This window comes from Pipistrellus hanaki, assembly GCF_964339955.1.
Source record: "Pipistrellus hanaki genome assembly, chromosome: 1".
Classification (NCBI taxonomy): Eukaryota; Metazoa; Chordata; class Mammalia; order Chiroptera; family Vespertilionidae; genus Pipistrellus; species Pipistrellus hanaki.
In genome coordinates, this window is record NC_140503.1 from 39,289,470 (window position 1) to 39,305,737 (window position 16,268).

The 16,268-nt window shown below is 36.7% G+C and overlaps 1 protein-coding gene and 1 pseudogene across 2 annotated transcripts in view; both read left to right on the forward strand.

The window, feature by feature from the left end:
• SOS2 (SOS Ras/Rho guanine nucleotide exchange factor 2) overlaps positions 1-16,268 on the forward strand; it is an 89,800-nt gene that overhangs the window by 33,424 nt on the left and 40,108 nt on the right. Inside the window, exons 6-8 of the mRNA XM_084886583.1 lie at positions 3,677-3,820; positions 7,069-7,179; positions 14,739-14,837. Of these exons, the coding sequence (XP_084742709.1) occupies positions 3,677-3,820; positions 7,069-7,179; positions 14,739-14,837 (354 nt within the window). The remainder of the gene's footprint in view (positions 1-3,676; positions 3,821-7,068; positions 7,180-14,738; positions 14,838-16,268) is intronic.
• Positions 58-2,252, forward strand: LOC311624803 (large ribosomal subunit protein eL6-like; annotated as a pseudogene). The gene is made up of 2 exons: positions 58-1,762; positions 1,984-2,252. The product of its transcript is annotated as a large ribosomal subunit protein eL6-like (transcript).

Below are 16,268 nucleotides of genomic sequence, written 5' to 3' on the forward strand. Positions count from 1 at the left end.
AAAACCATACTGCCTGTTTATGCTGAAACCGGTTTGGCTCAATGGATAGAGCGTCGGCTTGGGGACTGAAAGGTCCCGGATTCGATTCTGGTCAAGGGCATGTGCCTTGGTTGCGGGCATATCCCCAGTAGGGGGTGTGCAAGAGGCAGCTGATCGATGACTCTCTCTCATCGATGTTTCTAACTCTCTATCTCTCTCCCTTCCTCTCTGTACAAAATCAATAAAATATAAAAATAAAAAAAACAAAAATAAAAAACCACCATACTGCCTGTTTAATAAATGGTACTGGGAAAATTAGAAAACCACATGCAAAAGAATGAAGCTAGATTGTTATTTTATTTTATTTTTAAAATATATATATTATTGATTTTTCACAGAGAGGAAGGGAGAGGAATAGAGAGTTAGAAACATCGATGAGAGAGATACATCGACCAGCTACCTCCTGCACACCCCCCATCGGGGATGTGCCTGCAACCAATGTATTATACATGCCCCCGACCGGACCTTTCAGTCCGCAGACCGACGCTCTTTCCACTGACCCAAACCGGTTTCGGCTGTTACTTTTTTAAATAGGTTTTTATTGATTTTAGAAGAAAGGAGAGAAGGAAACATTGCTGTGAGAAACAGTGATGAGTTGCCTCCAGTATACACTGGGTCTGGGGAGCAAACCCACAACCTGGCATGTGCCCTGACCAGGAATTGAATCAGTGACCTTTTGATGCTTAGGACCATGCTCAACCAACTGAGCCACCAGCCAGGACTAGACTGCTATAGGATACCAAATGCAGAAATTTAATGGATTAAAGACTTAGTATAAGACCTGAAACAAAATACATAGAAGAAAACATAGTGCTAAACTTAGGGACCTTTATCTCAGAGGCTTTTGTGAACTTGACCCCAAAGGCAAAAGAAGCAAAAGCAAAAATAAATGAATGGGAGTACATAAAAATGAAAAGCTTCTGCACAGAAAAAGTAACCATAAACAAAACAAAAAGGAAACCAACCAAATGGGAGAAAATGTTTGTAAACAATACTTCTGAAAAGGGACTATTATTCAAAATATACAAAGAACCCATACAACTTTAACAACAATAAGAACACAATTTAATTTGGGGGGAAAGGCCGAGCCTCTTTCCCAACGTGCTAGATGGTGAGTGAAAAAGATGAGAATCTGGATACTAAGGAGAAAAACCTGAAGCCAAGAAGGCTGATGCTGATGGCAAGGTTAAGAAGGGTAACTCAAGGCAACACACCTAAGAAGGGGAAGCCCCACTGCAGCTAAACCCTATCCTAGTAAAAGGGATTGGCATGTATTCCCAGTTGGCTATGTATTCCTGAAAGGCCACTTACAAGAAGTATTCAGCAGCTAAATTGAGGGTTAAAAAGTAAAAGAAAGTTCTTGGTACCATCAAAAACCATTTGGTCACAAGAAGAATGATGGTCCCTGAGTGGTTAAACTTAGCAAAATGCCTAGACCTTATTCTACTGACCATAATAAGAAACACTTAAGTTAACCTCTAAGAAAACTGTGGGCTCCCCAGGGACTATTCTGATTATACTCACTGGGCACCACAGAGATAAGAGGGTGGTTTTCCTGAAGCATCTGAACAATGGCTTGCTACTTGTGACTGGACCTCTGTCCCTTAATTGAGTTCCTCTATATAGAACATAGTAGAAATTTGTCATTGCCACCTCCACTAAAATTGGTATCAGTGGTGTGAAAATCCCAAAACATTTCACTGATGCTTGCTTCAAGAAGAAGCTAGCCAATGTGGTTCATTTGGTTGGAGTGTTATCTACCACACCAAAAGGTGGCAGATTCGATTCCCAGTCAGGACACATACCCAGTTTGCAGGTTCAATTCATAGGCAGGGTTGTGGGATCGATCTCAGTAGTGTGTTTCTCTCATCACATCAGTGTTTCTCTCCTGCTCACTCTCAAAAAGTCAATAAAGATTTTTAAATAATTTATTTTTAAAAGAAGAGGCTTCATAAGCCTAGACACCAGGATGGTGAGCTCTTTGACAGAGAGGAAGAGAAATATGAGATTATAGAACAGTGCAAGGTTAATCAGAAAACCGTAAACTTGCAAATTCTGCCAAAAATCAAAGCTGTTTCTCAGCTCCAGGACTACCTTAGCTCTGTTTTTGCTCTCACAAATGGGACTTATTCTCACAAATTGGTGTTCTAAATTTCTTAATGACTAATTAAATACTTGATCTGTTTAAAGAAATAAATGAAAAATAAAAAACTGGCCCTGGCTGGTTTGGCTCAGTGGATAGAATGTTGGCCTGTGGACTGAAGGGTCCCAGGTTCGATTGCAGTCAAGGGCACATGCCCGGGTTGTGGGCTCTATCCCCAGTAGGGGGCGTGCAAGAGGCAGCCGATCAATGATTCTCTTGCATCATTGATGTTTCTCTCTCCCTTTCTTCCTTCTTCTCTGAAATCAATAAAAAACAAATATATATATAAAATAATGGTAATAAAAATAAAAATCTGGGCAGAGAACCTGAACACAACATTCCCCCAAGAAGATATACAAATGGCCAACAGATAAATGAACAGATGCTCAACTTCACTAGCTATAAGAGAAATGTAAATCAAAACCACAGTGAAATAGTACTCAATGGCTATTATCAATAAGATAAATAAGTGTTGAAGAGAATATGGAGAAAAAGGAACCCTCAATACTGCTGGTGGTAATGTAAATTGGTACAGTCACTATGGAAAACAGTATGGAGGGTCCTCAAAAAATTAAGAATAGAGCTACCATTTGACCCAGCATTCTGGATTCTCTTCTAGATGCCTGCCCCCAAATTTTCAAATATTTATTTGTAAAGGTATTTATATCCAGGTATTAATTGCAGCATTATTTATGGTAGCCAAGATATGGAGACAACCAAAGTATCCTTCAATGGATGACAGCATAAAGATGTACATATGTACATGGAATATTACTCAGCCATAAAAAATGAAATCTTACCATTTACAAAAACATAGATGGACCTAGAAGGTACTATACTAAGTGAAATAAGTCAGAAATAGATATATATGATTTCACTTGTGAAATTTGAAATACAGAAACAACTTATAGATATAAATAACAAATTGATAATTGCCAGATGGGAGGGGGTAGGGGATGGGTAAAATGGTGAAAGGGATTAAAAAGCACAGATTGCCAGTTACAAAAATAGTCATGGAGGTAAAAAGTTCAGCATAAGGAATATAGTCGATGATATTATAATAACTATGTCAGATTGATACTAGACATATTGGTGCTAGACTTATATACACTTCATGAGATATATAAATGTTTGATCACAGAGTTGTATACCTGAAACTAACATAATATTTTATGTGAACTGTAAATGAAAAATAAATTTTACAATAGCTATTCCAGAATCTATATTTTCCAATAAATTTATTATGTGTCATCCAAAAGGCTTTTAATCCCTTATTTGTTACTGACTTTGCTGTGTTTTAGAATATATTCTATGTCTTGAAATATATTAGTAAGTAATTGAGTAAGATACACCCTTAATATTTTTACACCCTTATTATTACTTTAATAACTTTTGGGTAAGATACACCCTTAATATTTTTACACCCTTATTATTACTTTAATAACTTTTAAACAAAATTCTCAAGCTCACATTTGACCTTTTTTATTTTTTCAGGACATTGAAAAGATTTTCAGTAACATATCAGATATACATGAGTTGACAGTAAAACTTTTAGGTTTGATTGAAGACACAGTTGAAATGACTGATGAGAGCAGTCCTCACCCCTTAGCCGGCAGCTGTTTTGAAGATTTGGCAGAAGTAAGTTTATTAAACTACTTTATTCTCATTTAAATTTTAAATGCTGTTATTAAGAGATTTAGTAAGATTTCTTTGTGAAAATTAGAAGACACTATTGGCTATTATAAAAAATACTTAAGATTTAACCAATAGCAAAGAACAGTTACACTCTATTTATAATGACACTTTATAGTGTTTATGATAATACATATAGTGAAAGTTGATAGAATAGTAAGTTTTGAGATTTAAAAAATATATATATTTTTATTGATTTCAGAGAAGAAGGGAGAGGGAGAGAGAGCTATAGAAACATCACTGATGAGAGAGAATCATTGATCAGCTGCCTCACGCATGCCCCCTATGGGGGATGGAGCCCGCAACCTGGGCTTGTGCCCTTTTCCGTAATGAACCTGAGACCCTTCAGTCCACAGGCCGACACTCTATCCACTGAGCCAAACCAGCTAGGGCAAGTTTTAAGATTTTTTTTAATGGCAAATGCATTTTAAGTAAAAGAAACTTTATTGACTAGACCTGTTTAGCTTTTGTGGATTTTAGTCTTAGTTTCCAAAATTTGAAAAGGAAGTTTGTATTTTAATTTTGTTTCCAAAGTGAAAATCATTTTGTTGCCTTAAATTATTATAAAAGTAATATAATTCACTGTAAAAATAATCACAAAGAGGTAAATATAAATAAAATAAAAATCACTCCATTTTGCAACACCCAGAATTAAGTTATCCTTATAACATACAGTATTTTCTACTCACACAGACATGTGCACTTGCTAGAATAGGATCTTACTCTCTTATTATCTGCTTTTCTCCCCCCAATGAATATATCACAAATGTTTCCCAGGTTAATAAAAGTAATTCAACACAATTTTTAAAGTCCGAATAGTACCATGTTGTTATGGAGACATCATAACATTTTAACATCTATTATCATTAGGCATGTATATTGTTTCCATTTTTGTTATTGTAAATAATACTGCAACAAACATATTCATACTTGACTTCATAGTCTACGTAATAATTGTTTTAGAATATATTCCCAAAAGAGGAATTGTAGTACTAAAGACTTGGAATGTTTTTAGAACTTTGAAATATTTTGCCAAATTTACTTCCAAATAAATTCTAGTATTTGCAGGCTTTTTTCCCCACACCTCCACTAACTCTGAGATTATGCCATTTCTGCCAGTCTAGTGGTAAAATAAACTCCAGCATCTCACTGTTTTGTTTTTTCAAACTAATGATGTTGAACATCCTGTCATACTCTTTGGCCATTTTTAAATTTCTTTTGGAAAACAGGGTTTTAAAAGTACATCTTTAGCCGAAGCCGGTTTGGCTCAGTGTATAGAGCGTCGGCCTGCGGACTGAAAGATCCCAGGTTCGATTCCGGTCAAGGGCATGTACATTGGTTGCGGGCACATCCCCAGTAGGGGGTGTGCAAGAGGCAGCTGGTCGATGTTTCTTTCTCATAGACGTTTCTAGTTCTCTATCTCTCTCCCTTTCTCTCTGTAAAAAATCAAAAAAATATATATTAAAAAAAAAAGTACATCTTTAGAGCTCATGTAAGTTTTCTAATTTTTGTTTAAATTTTTCTGAAAATATAGGTCACTTTTATTACATCTATTTTATAGAAAATGAAATGTATTGAAATATTCAGTTACTAATGCCTAACCAAAATATTCAGCTTTGGTTTTTATTAGAAAGTTGTTATATTGTGATAACTTGGCATATTAATTTGTAGTTTGCTTGCCTGCTATATCTTAAAGATATTTTGGTTCAAAAAAGAATTTTCTAATTTTTAAAAAAATATTTTTTATTGATTTCAGAGAGGAAGGGAGAGGGAGAGAGAGATTAGAAACATCAGTGATGAGAGGGAATCATTGATCAGCTGCCTCCTGACCTGGAATCGAACCATGACCTCCTGGTTCACTCAACCACTGAGTCACGCCAGCCAGGCATTTTGTTTTGTTTTGTTTTTTATTGTAAAATATATATAACAAATTTGCCATTTTAACCATTTTTAAGTATACAATTCAGTGTTGTTAGTTAAATGCACAAAATTATACAACCATTACCATTATCTATTTCCAAAACTTTTTTACCACCCTAAACAGAAACTCTATTCATTAAGCAACAACTCCTTTTTTTCACCCTCTAACCAACCATAGGTAATTTTTAATCTGCTTTCTGTCTTTATAAATTTGCTGAATCTAGATATTTGATATAACTAGAATCATACAGTATTTGTTTTTTGTGTCTGCTTATTTTACTTAATATAATCTTTTCAAGGTTCATCCATGTCATTGCATGTATCAGAACTTCATTTCTTTCTATGGTTGAGTAATATTCCATTGTACGGATATGTCATATTTTGTTTATTCACTTATTTGTTGATGAACACTTGTGTTTTTTTCTGCCTTTTGGCTATTATGAATAATGCTACAGTTATGTTGTTATACAAGTATCTGTTTGAGTCCTTGTTTTCAGTTCTTTGGGTACATACCTAGGAGTAGAACTGCGGGGTCATATGGTAATTCTTTGTTTAGCTCTCTGAGAAACTGCCAAAAATATTTTCTATAGGGTCTATACTATTTTACATTACCACTGGCAATAGATGAGGGTTTCAATTTCTCTACATTTTTGCCAATACTTGTTATTTCTGAAAAACATGCTATATTTTAAAGTACAAAAATGAAACAAATCTCTTAATTTTAACTAAACATTGAAGATACTGATTATTATTAAATAGTAGGAATTTAAATATAAACATTGGTCAAAATATGTGTAGTTTCTGTCTTGTTATTTTACTCTACATTAGTCTTTGCTTTCTTTTTCTAATCTTTCTCCAAAAGAACAGTACCATCAAAGAGCAGTATAGCTTTTTGCTTTCTTTGAAAGTATCCTAAGTGTAAACTTATTTCAATGTAGGCAAGACTAATTGAAATTTAAAATCTCAGCCTTCTTTTACTAATAGATACACTTTTCACTTATTGGGAGTAATGTGCATAAGCATTTTAATAGTTTGATACTTGTTAACACAAAGTCAGTGACCTATTTTAAGACTGGAAGCTTCCTGTGATCAATAGCTCAAGGTCTCAAGGTCATTATTTACATTTAAAAATTTTTTCAGTTACAGCCATAGTCACTGTTTGTTCCTGCAAAGTATACAGCAAAGAGTTCTAAAAAATTTGCCATTAAATAATCTGTGCCATATTAATAGAAAAGATCTTTAAACCTAACACATTTTCTTTTTTTAAAAAATAGGAGCAAGCATTTGATCCTTATGAAACATTATCACAGGACATTCTTTCACCAAAATTTAATGAACATTTCAGTAAGTTGATGGCCAGACCTGCAGTGGCTCTACACTTCCAGGTAAATTTAAAGTCATTTTTTAAGTAAAGCAACTAAAGAAATATTTTACCAATTTATTCTAAATATTTGTAATTTTAGGATTTTTCATAAAGCAACTGAGGAAAATTGTCACCAATCTTTCAAAATCTGTTCATTTTAATCCTATTTCATATTGAAAAAACTAATCTTCCCTTAATATAGAAATCTTTTAAAGAATGCCATCACAAATATTGATCTGGCAAATTCTAGATCTGGAATCTAAATGATTATGGAAAGCTATTTCAGGTTCTTATTTTCAACAAGATAGAACTAAAATAATCAGGAGTGGAGAATATCCTCATGTGTACTCCTACCTATTTCTCTATCAGGCCTATAATTTAAGGAGATAAACATATTAATGGGAAGTATACAAGTTAATTGGTTCAGTAATGCAGTTAGGTAAAGTGAAAGTAAGTGGAGACAAAATTTGTATTTTTACTTTTTAACACTAAATGAAGGTTATGTTGGCATTGATGATCCTTATTGCTGTAGAAACTTCCTAATCTAACAGGCTCTTCTCCCTTAGCATATTAATATGGTCACATCTTTACTGTCTTAAAACAAGCAATAAACCTTGTCATTTTCTTTTTTTGTTTTTTCCCCCCTCGGTAGCTGATTATCTTCGCATTACTTTTTACCATTTTTCATTAAGTTTCTACCACTAGTGTCTTAATCAGGGTATAACAATAAAAACTGCCTTGACAATGAACTTAACCATGAAATCAAGTGATTTCTTCTTCTCAGTCTCCTTAATTGCAGGCTCCATGGTCAGCCTCTGATTTTCTGCTCCTCTAATGCTCTTCTTGAGTGACTTTATATCCTTTGCTTTATCTACTGCCTATATGTTGATGACTTCATTTTTTTTTAATTGAATTTATTGGGATGACATTGGTTCATAAAATCATATAGGTTTCAAGTGTACAGCACAATAAAATATCTGCATACTGCATCCTGTGCCTATCACTCCAAGCAGAGTCCCTTTCCATTCTTATTTCTTCCCCTTTGCCCACATCAAACCACTCCCCACCCACACTTTCTCTCTGGCTATCACTACACTATTGTCCGTGTCTATGTGATACACACACACACACGCGCGCGCGCGCGCACACACACACACACACACACACACACACACACACACACACACACATATATATGTATATACATATATGCTAGAGGCCTGGAACATGGATTCATGCATGGGTGGGGTCCCTCAGCCTGGCCTGTGCCCTCTCGCAATTTGGGACTTCTCGGAGTTTCCCACATCATGCTGAAACCAGCAGTCCAACATTCCCTGAGGGATGTAGTAGTATGTAAGCAGCAGGTGGCTGGGGAGGAGCCTGAGTTTGAGCCAGTTGCCCCGCGCTCCTGCTCATCCGGGCCTGCTGAGCCTGCCCCCTCCCCCCCCCCAGTAGTGCTGCCACGCAGGTGGGAGAGGCTTGCACCGCTGCAGCTGTGCTTGCCAGCTATGAACCTAGCATCTGGCACCCCTTGGTCAGCTGAGCGGCGTGCCCACTGTTGGAGCGCACTGACCACCAGGGGATAGCTCCTGTGTTGAGCATCTTCCCCCTGGTGGTCAGTGTGCATCATAGTGATTGGTCATTCAGTCGCTTAGGTTTTTATATATAGACTAGTGTCCTAGCACGCAGTAGGCCGTCCACTGCTTTTGTGGGAGCCAGTGGGAGATGTGCTGTTTCCATGGGAGCTGGCTGAAGGGAGCCATGCTTCTTCCATGGGAGCTGTGCCACTTCCATGGGAGGCAGGAGGGATCAGTGTCGATTCTGGAGGAAGGAGCGAGCCGCCAGTATCCATGGGAGCTGGGAGGGACCCACGCCGCTTCCACAGGAGCCAGGAGGGACCCGCACCGATTCCAGAGGTGGGAGCGAGCTGCCGGCATCCGTGGGAGGTGGGAGCGAGCCGGGAGGGAACTGGGCCACTTCTACAGGAGCCCTGCCACTTCAATGGGAGCGGGAAGGACCCGTGCGATTCTGCAGGAGGCAGCCATGCCGCTTCCGTGGAGCCAGGAGGGAGGAGCAACCCACCTGCACCCGTGGGAGCCAGGAGGGAGCCACACCACTTCCACGGGAGCTGGGAGGGAGCCGCCGCCGCCTCCTGCGGGGCTTGGGGGCAGGGACCTAGATGTGCTCCATGCATGCGCGGCCTTGGTGGTTAATGTGACACAATATGGACAATTTGCATATTACCTCTTTATCTATCTATCTATCTATCTATCTATCTATCTATATCTATATCTGTCTATCTAAAAAAATTTTTCTTTGCTTAATCTTTTCACCTTCTTTCATCCAGGCTCCAACCCCCTTCCCCTCTGACAGCTGTCAGTCTATTCCATGTATCTATGCCTCTTTCTATTTTGTTCATCAGTTTATTTTGTTCATTAGATTCTACATACAAGTGAGATCATATGCTATTTGTCTTTCTCTGACTGGCTTATTTCATTTAACATAATAATCTCCAGATCAATCCATGCTGTTGCAAAGGGTTACAGTTCCTTTTATTGGTGACTAAATATTTGTATTTTTAAGCCATAATTTCATTTGAGCAATGTTTGTGCACTTTATATAACCAGCTGCCTTAATTCACTTAATTCCCCCAGCTGCCTTAATTCCCTTGGGCACTTCAGATATATTGAATGTTCATTTACCATCTTTTCCCTGCCTTGTTTACTGTGAATTCCCATTACCAGGTGTACCAGTTAATAATGAGGATTTTTTTCAATAGATGTAGTTACACATATGTTGACATATATGCAATTTGATATGTATGCTTCAAAATTTCATATGTCAAATTTGCTGAAGGTGCTAACATCATAGATATTTTTACACTTAAAAATGTCGAATTTTGTGCCAAAAAAGAGCGTTCACGGAGAGTTTTAATTCATAACTTTATTTTGAAGAAAAGTGCTGCTTGAAGCTTATGGTGAACATGCTCCATCTCAAGATACTTGTGAACGCTGGTTTAAATGCTTTAAAAGTGATGATTTCGATGTGAAAGACAAAGAATGTCCAGGTTAACCAAAAAAGTTTGAAGACCAACAATTACAAGCTTTATTGGATGAATATGCGTGTCAAACTCGAAAACAACTTGCAGAAAGATTGGGAATTGTTTACAAGCAATGGAACAGATTTTAAAGGAAGGGAAATAGGTGCCACATCAACTGAATGAAAGACAAATGGAAAACCGAAAAGTCATCAGTAAAATTTTGCTTCAGTGGCAGAAAGAAAGTCTTTTTTGCATTGAATTGTGACTGGCAATGAAAAGTGGATTTATTTTGAGAATCCCAAATGCACAAAATCATGGGTTGATCCAGATCAACCATCAACATCGACTGCAAGGCCAAATCGCTTCAGAAAGAAGACAGTGCTCTGTGTTTGGTGGGATCTGGAAGGTGTGGTATATTATGAGTGTCTAAAACCAGGTGAAACTGTTAATACTGATCACTACCAACAACAAATAATTTGAACCACGTTTTGATCATCAAATCACCAGAATGGCCAGAAGACTTGGCAAAGTAATTTTGCTTCATGATAACACACCATCACACACTTCAAAACCAGTTAAAGACACATTAAAAGATCTTGCCTAGGAAGTATCGTATTTACCCACCTGCTATGTTCACCAGACCTTGCTCCTTCAAATTACCACTTGTTCTGATCAATAGCACACGCACTTTTGGCATCGCTTCAAAAAGTATGAAGAAATGGAAAATAGGGTCTCTGGTTTGCCTCAAAACAAGCAAAGTTCTATTGAGATGGTATCCACAAATTACCTGAAAGATGGAGGAGTGTGTAGCTAGCGATGGACATTACTTTGAATAAAGTACTTTTGATGTTTCTCTTGAAATTATCATGTTTTCTTTGATTACAAAATCTGCATTGTTAACCGGTACACCTGGTATTCTCCATCTATTCAAAAACTTGTCAATGTGGAATAAAAATTATATCTAATTCTCAAAATTTATTTCAATAAAGGAATCATTTTTTAATCTTATATGTAGATATAAACCATAAAGCAAACATTTGTTAAATTGGACAGTCTGCCAATAACTATTTGCATATTCATTTAAAGCACTCACATTTCATGTTTCATCCCTATGTTATTAGTAATTCTTACTGTATGATTTAATGTCTAGGGTGCAATTATTTAAGCTATTGCCCCCATTTAATCAGTGAAGTTGAATGAGTTAGATAAAACCCCATTTGCAGGCCAAACCCACTTGTACTGTATTAACTTTAAAAAGCTAAAGTAATGCTTCATTTTAAAAAATTATTTAAAAAGTTTTTTTGGTGGAGTTGGGGGTGAGGGAAGAATAGATCAACCAAAGAACTTGTATGGATATAATCATAACTAATAGACATAGACTGGGTGAAGTGGGAGGAGGGACCAGGCTGGAAGAGGACAATGCGGGGAAGGGGGACATATGTAATAATTTCAGTAATAAAGAATATAAATAGCCCTAACTGGTTTGGCTCAATGGACAGAGCGTTGGCCTGCAGACTCAGGTTCGATTCTGGTCAAGGACATGTACCTTGTTTGCAAGCACATACCCAATAGGGAGTGTTCAGGAGGCAGCTGATCGATGTTTCTCATCGATGTTTCTAACTCTATCCCTCTCCCTTCCTCTCTGTAAAAAATCAATAAAATATATTTTAAAAAGAAATATAAATAAGTTTTTAGAATTTTTATAGCACACCTTAAAAATACAAGCTTTGGCCCAACTAATAGTTGCCAAGTCTGTTGAATAAATTATAATTTAATTTCAGTTAATGTGTGAGAATTATGGGTGTGTTTATCTATGAGGATATATTTTAAAGGTAGCATATGAGATTCTTCATATTATATATTGCTGTCTGTATTTATCTGAAGAGAAATACCAATTTAAATAAATCATGCATAATAATGTTTAAAATCAACATGACTGACTTTAAAAAATCGCTTATATATTTTAGAAAATCATGTATTCTACATACAGAGTATTAGTTTTCTTTTAAAAAATACATGTTTTTATTTCAGAGAGGAAGGGAGAGGGAGAGAAAGATAGAAACATCAATGATGGGAGAGAATAATTGATTGGATGCCTCCTGCAAACCCCACACTGGGGATCGAGCTTGCAACCCAGACATGTGCCTTAACCAAGAATCAAATGGTGACCTTCTGATTCATAGATAGATGCTCAACACTGAGCCACACCATCCAGGCCAGACTATTAGTTTTTAAAACTGAGATATATGTAACCCTAGCTATACACTAAGATATTTCAGGCCATATACGAGCATAGATAATTTTAAGGGAATCAGTTTCTAGTCTGCCTGCCACCTTGTTTGTGTTTTTGCATTCTGTTTTCCAATTTCTCTTACCCATTACCTATAACCATATTGAATTTCCCATTATGCATTGATCCAAGGTGTAAAAACTTCCAGGGCACCAGTCAGGAAAAAAAAAAATGTATTTCTCCTGATAAAGAATTCTGAAGTAGGGGTGGTTCACCCCCACCAACAAACAATTCTCAGACACCAGCAAGATTTCAAATCAGTTCACCAGCAAGATTTCAAATCAATTCTGACACTACTGGAGATAGGACCAAATTCCACAGTTTAAGTCCTCAATCATGCAATTTTGGGCTCTCCAGCTGCACGCATGCACATACACACACACTCTTCAGATGCCAGCAGCAAGCAAGCCTTGGCTCTTCATCTGACCAACTGGCTATATTGGGGTTCTAGTGACTTCCTCCTTAGGTTCAATTTGCTAAAGTGGCTCAGGGAAATATTTTGCTTACTAGATTACTGGTTTATTATGAAGGTATATCAAAGAAAAAGATATTAAAGGTTATGAGGCATCAGCCAGAAGAACAGATAACATAGGGTGAGGTTCCTAACAAAAAAGCTTGTCCCCATGGAACTTGGGGCCTCAGTGTAGTGGCACATGGAAACATTCTGGTTCCCCAACAGGAAAGTTCTCCAAAAAGACCAATGAACTCCCCTTCTGAGCTTATATGGATGCTTCATTAGTGTTCCAGGCTGACAGTGTTAGTGGCCACTAGAAATTGAACTCAATCTCTAGCCCCTTCTTCCTCCCCTAAACCAGGCCTGGCAGTGGGGCTGATCATTCCAAACCTCTAATCACAGGGCGGTTTTCTTGGCAACCAGGCCCTAGTCTAAAAGCCATCATTAACATAACAAAAGGCACTTTTTGCACTTTTTTTCACTCTCTAAACTAGGGGTGTCGAACTCAATCAGAGAAGGGGCCAAAATCTAAAATCCAGCCTAAATCGTGGGCCGAATGGTTTACTGAACAGTCATAAACTGACAATGTCATAAACTGACAGCAGAGTGCAGTGATGACAGCGCGGTGCGGGCCACATTGCAAGGCCTGGCGGGCTGGATTTGGCCCGCGGGCCTTGTGTTTGACACATGTGCTCTAAACTTAGAAAGTTCCTAGGGTTTGGGGAGCCTGGAACTGTGATGTAGATGAGATAACTTATGTCACAATGTCACAAGTTCATTGAGTGCAAAGCAAAGAGTTCCAAGAGAACTTTTTTGATTGTTAAAAACTCTTGGTAGTTGAAATGGCATGTCATAGCTACCTATGTCTTGTCAATTCTATCTAAGAATTAAGAAGTAAGATGGTTTTAACAGGGTGAATATTAACTTTTTAAAAAAACAACTGAGTTACACTGGCTGAGCAAGAGTTTACTTTTTAATGTTAATTTTTGGAGGCCGACAGCAACAGTGGTTTAACTTTTATTTTTACTTCACCATTCATTGGACAATGGGAGAAAGAAGGAGACTTTTGTAAAGTTAAAGTTCTCATACCTGGATGTTCTTCTAGATGCTTCACTATTTAAGAATGTGGCATCACGTGGGGGTGGGGGGAGAATGTGACATTAACATGTGTATTTGAATTTAAGAATGAAGTCAGAGTTTTTGCAGAAAAAGAGTCTGATCTGTTTAATTTGACAGTGAAGATTGGCTCTGTCAAATAAGTGATAATGACAGACATTTTTCATAAATGAACTAAATCTGAAATATTTAAATCATTGTTTGGTGAAATGTATTTAAATCATATTTTTATATATATAACATATGTATATATATATATATATAAATGGATTTAAATCATATTTTTATATATATAACATCTCCCCCAGAAACATCCTTTGTAACTATCAAATTTAAAGCATTTCAAATGGTGACATAAAAATGTGAGGAACAGTTCATCATTTTTCAAAATTCCTATAGAGTATGTGGAGCCCTAATTTTTTAGAGAAAAGCTGAGAGCTCTATAGTGAAAGTTATTTTAGCCATGTAAAAGATGAAGAAATTTAAGTATTTAACAACTTTAAGGAGTAAGAAGGAGAAAAAAAACTTAATCGACAGCTCTTCAATTTTAATAAAGAACATGTTTTTCACTATAGTTTTGATAAGTCTGTTTCTTGTAATTTTAAAAGCTATTTCTGTTTGGCACTGCTGTTATATATCCTTGATATCAGCGGTATAATATTATATTTTTTTGCTTTGCAGTCCATTGCTGATGGTTTTAGAGAGGCAGTTCGTTATGTCCTTCCACGACTTATGCTAGTACCTGTGTATCACTGTTGGCATTATTTTGAATTATTAAAGGTAAGATAAAAGCTTTCTGAATCAAAAGTACTGGTATTTATGAGGCTTAAAAACTAGTTTTTTTTCTGATCAGGTTATTTTAAAATACTTTTTATTTATAAAAATAAATTATTTTAAATGTTTGCCTTCTTTTTACAGACCATGAAGAAAAGCTTGTATTTCTTAGTTTCATATCATTTTCATGTGGTGGATAGAGACAGGAAAATGTATCTTTATCTGTCATTTCATAATATAGACTCTCTAAGTACTAATATTATTAAAAAAAAAAAAAAAAAAAATGTTTAGCCGAAACCGGTTTGGCTCAGTGGATAGAGTGTCGACCTGCGGACTAAAAGGTCCCAGGTTCGATTCCGGTCAAGGGCATGTACCTTGGTTGCGGGCACATCTTCAGTAGGGCATGTGCAAGAAGTGACTGATCAATGTTTCTCTCTCATCGATGTTTCTAACTATCCCTCTAAAAATTAATAAAATATATTAAAAAAAAAAAAAAAAGTTTATCCCTAGCTGGTTTGGCTCAATGGGTAGAGTGTCAGCCTGCATACTGAAAGGTCACAGGTTCGATTCCGGCCAAGGGCACATGCTTGGGTTGCGGGCTCGATCCCCAGTAGGGGACTTGCAAGAGGCAGCCAATCAATGATTCTCTCACATCATTGATGTTCTATCTTTCTCTCCCTCTCCCTTCCTCTCTGAAATCAATTATATATATATTTTAAGTTTACTTTTTTTCAAGTTAATGTTTTTATTGATATATATATATATTTTTTTTTAGAGAGAGCGAAAGGGCGAGGGAGAAAAAGAAACATCAGTGATGAAAGTAACATTATTGATTGATTGCCTCCTGCACATCCCCTGCTGGGGACCAAGCCTGAAACCCGGGCATGTGCCCTGACTGGAAATTGAACCAGTGACATCTTTTACTTTTTAAAATTAATTTTTGGAAGCAGACAGCAACAGTGGTTTAACTTTTATATTTTTTAAAATGTATTTTTATTGAATTCAGAGAGGAAGGGGAAGGAGAGAAAGTTAGAAACATCTATGATGAGAGAAACATTATTGATTGGTTGCCTCTTGCACGCCCCCTACTGGGGATTGAGCCTGTTCCCTGGGCATATAGTACCCTGACGGAATCAAATTATGACCTCCTGGTTTATAGATCCACACTCAACTGCTGAGCCATACTGGCTGGGCTTAACTTTATTTTAAGTAAGTAATAACGTTTATATATAACATTGTTCTAAATTTTCATCTTGCTTTAACTTATTAAGAAAAGCACTTTTGAAGTTGACATTTTTGTCATGCAGTGTAATATTCTCCCTCTTTTAGCTAGGACTCAAGCAACATATAAAAAATTATGGTAAAACTTGAACTCTTTTCAAAGATCAGTAAACATAAAAATATATTGAATTCTTAAAGGTCCTAATAAGCAATGTC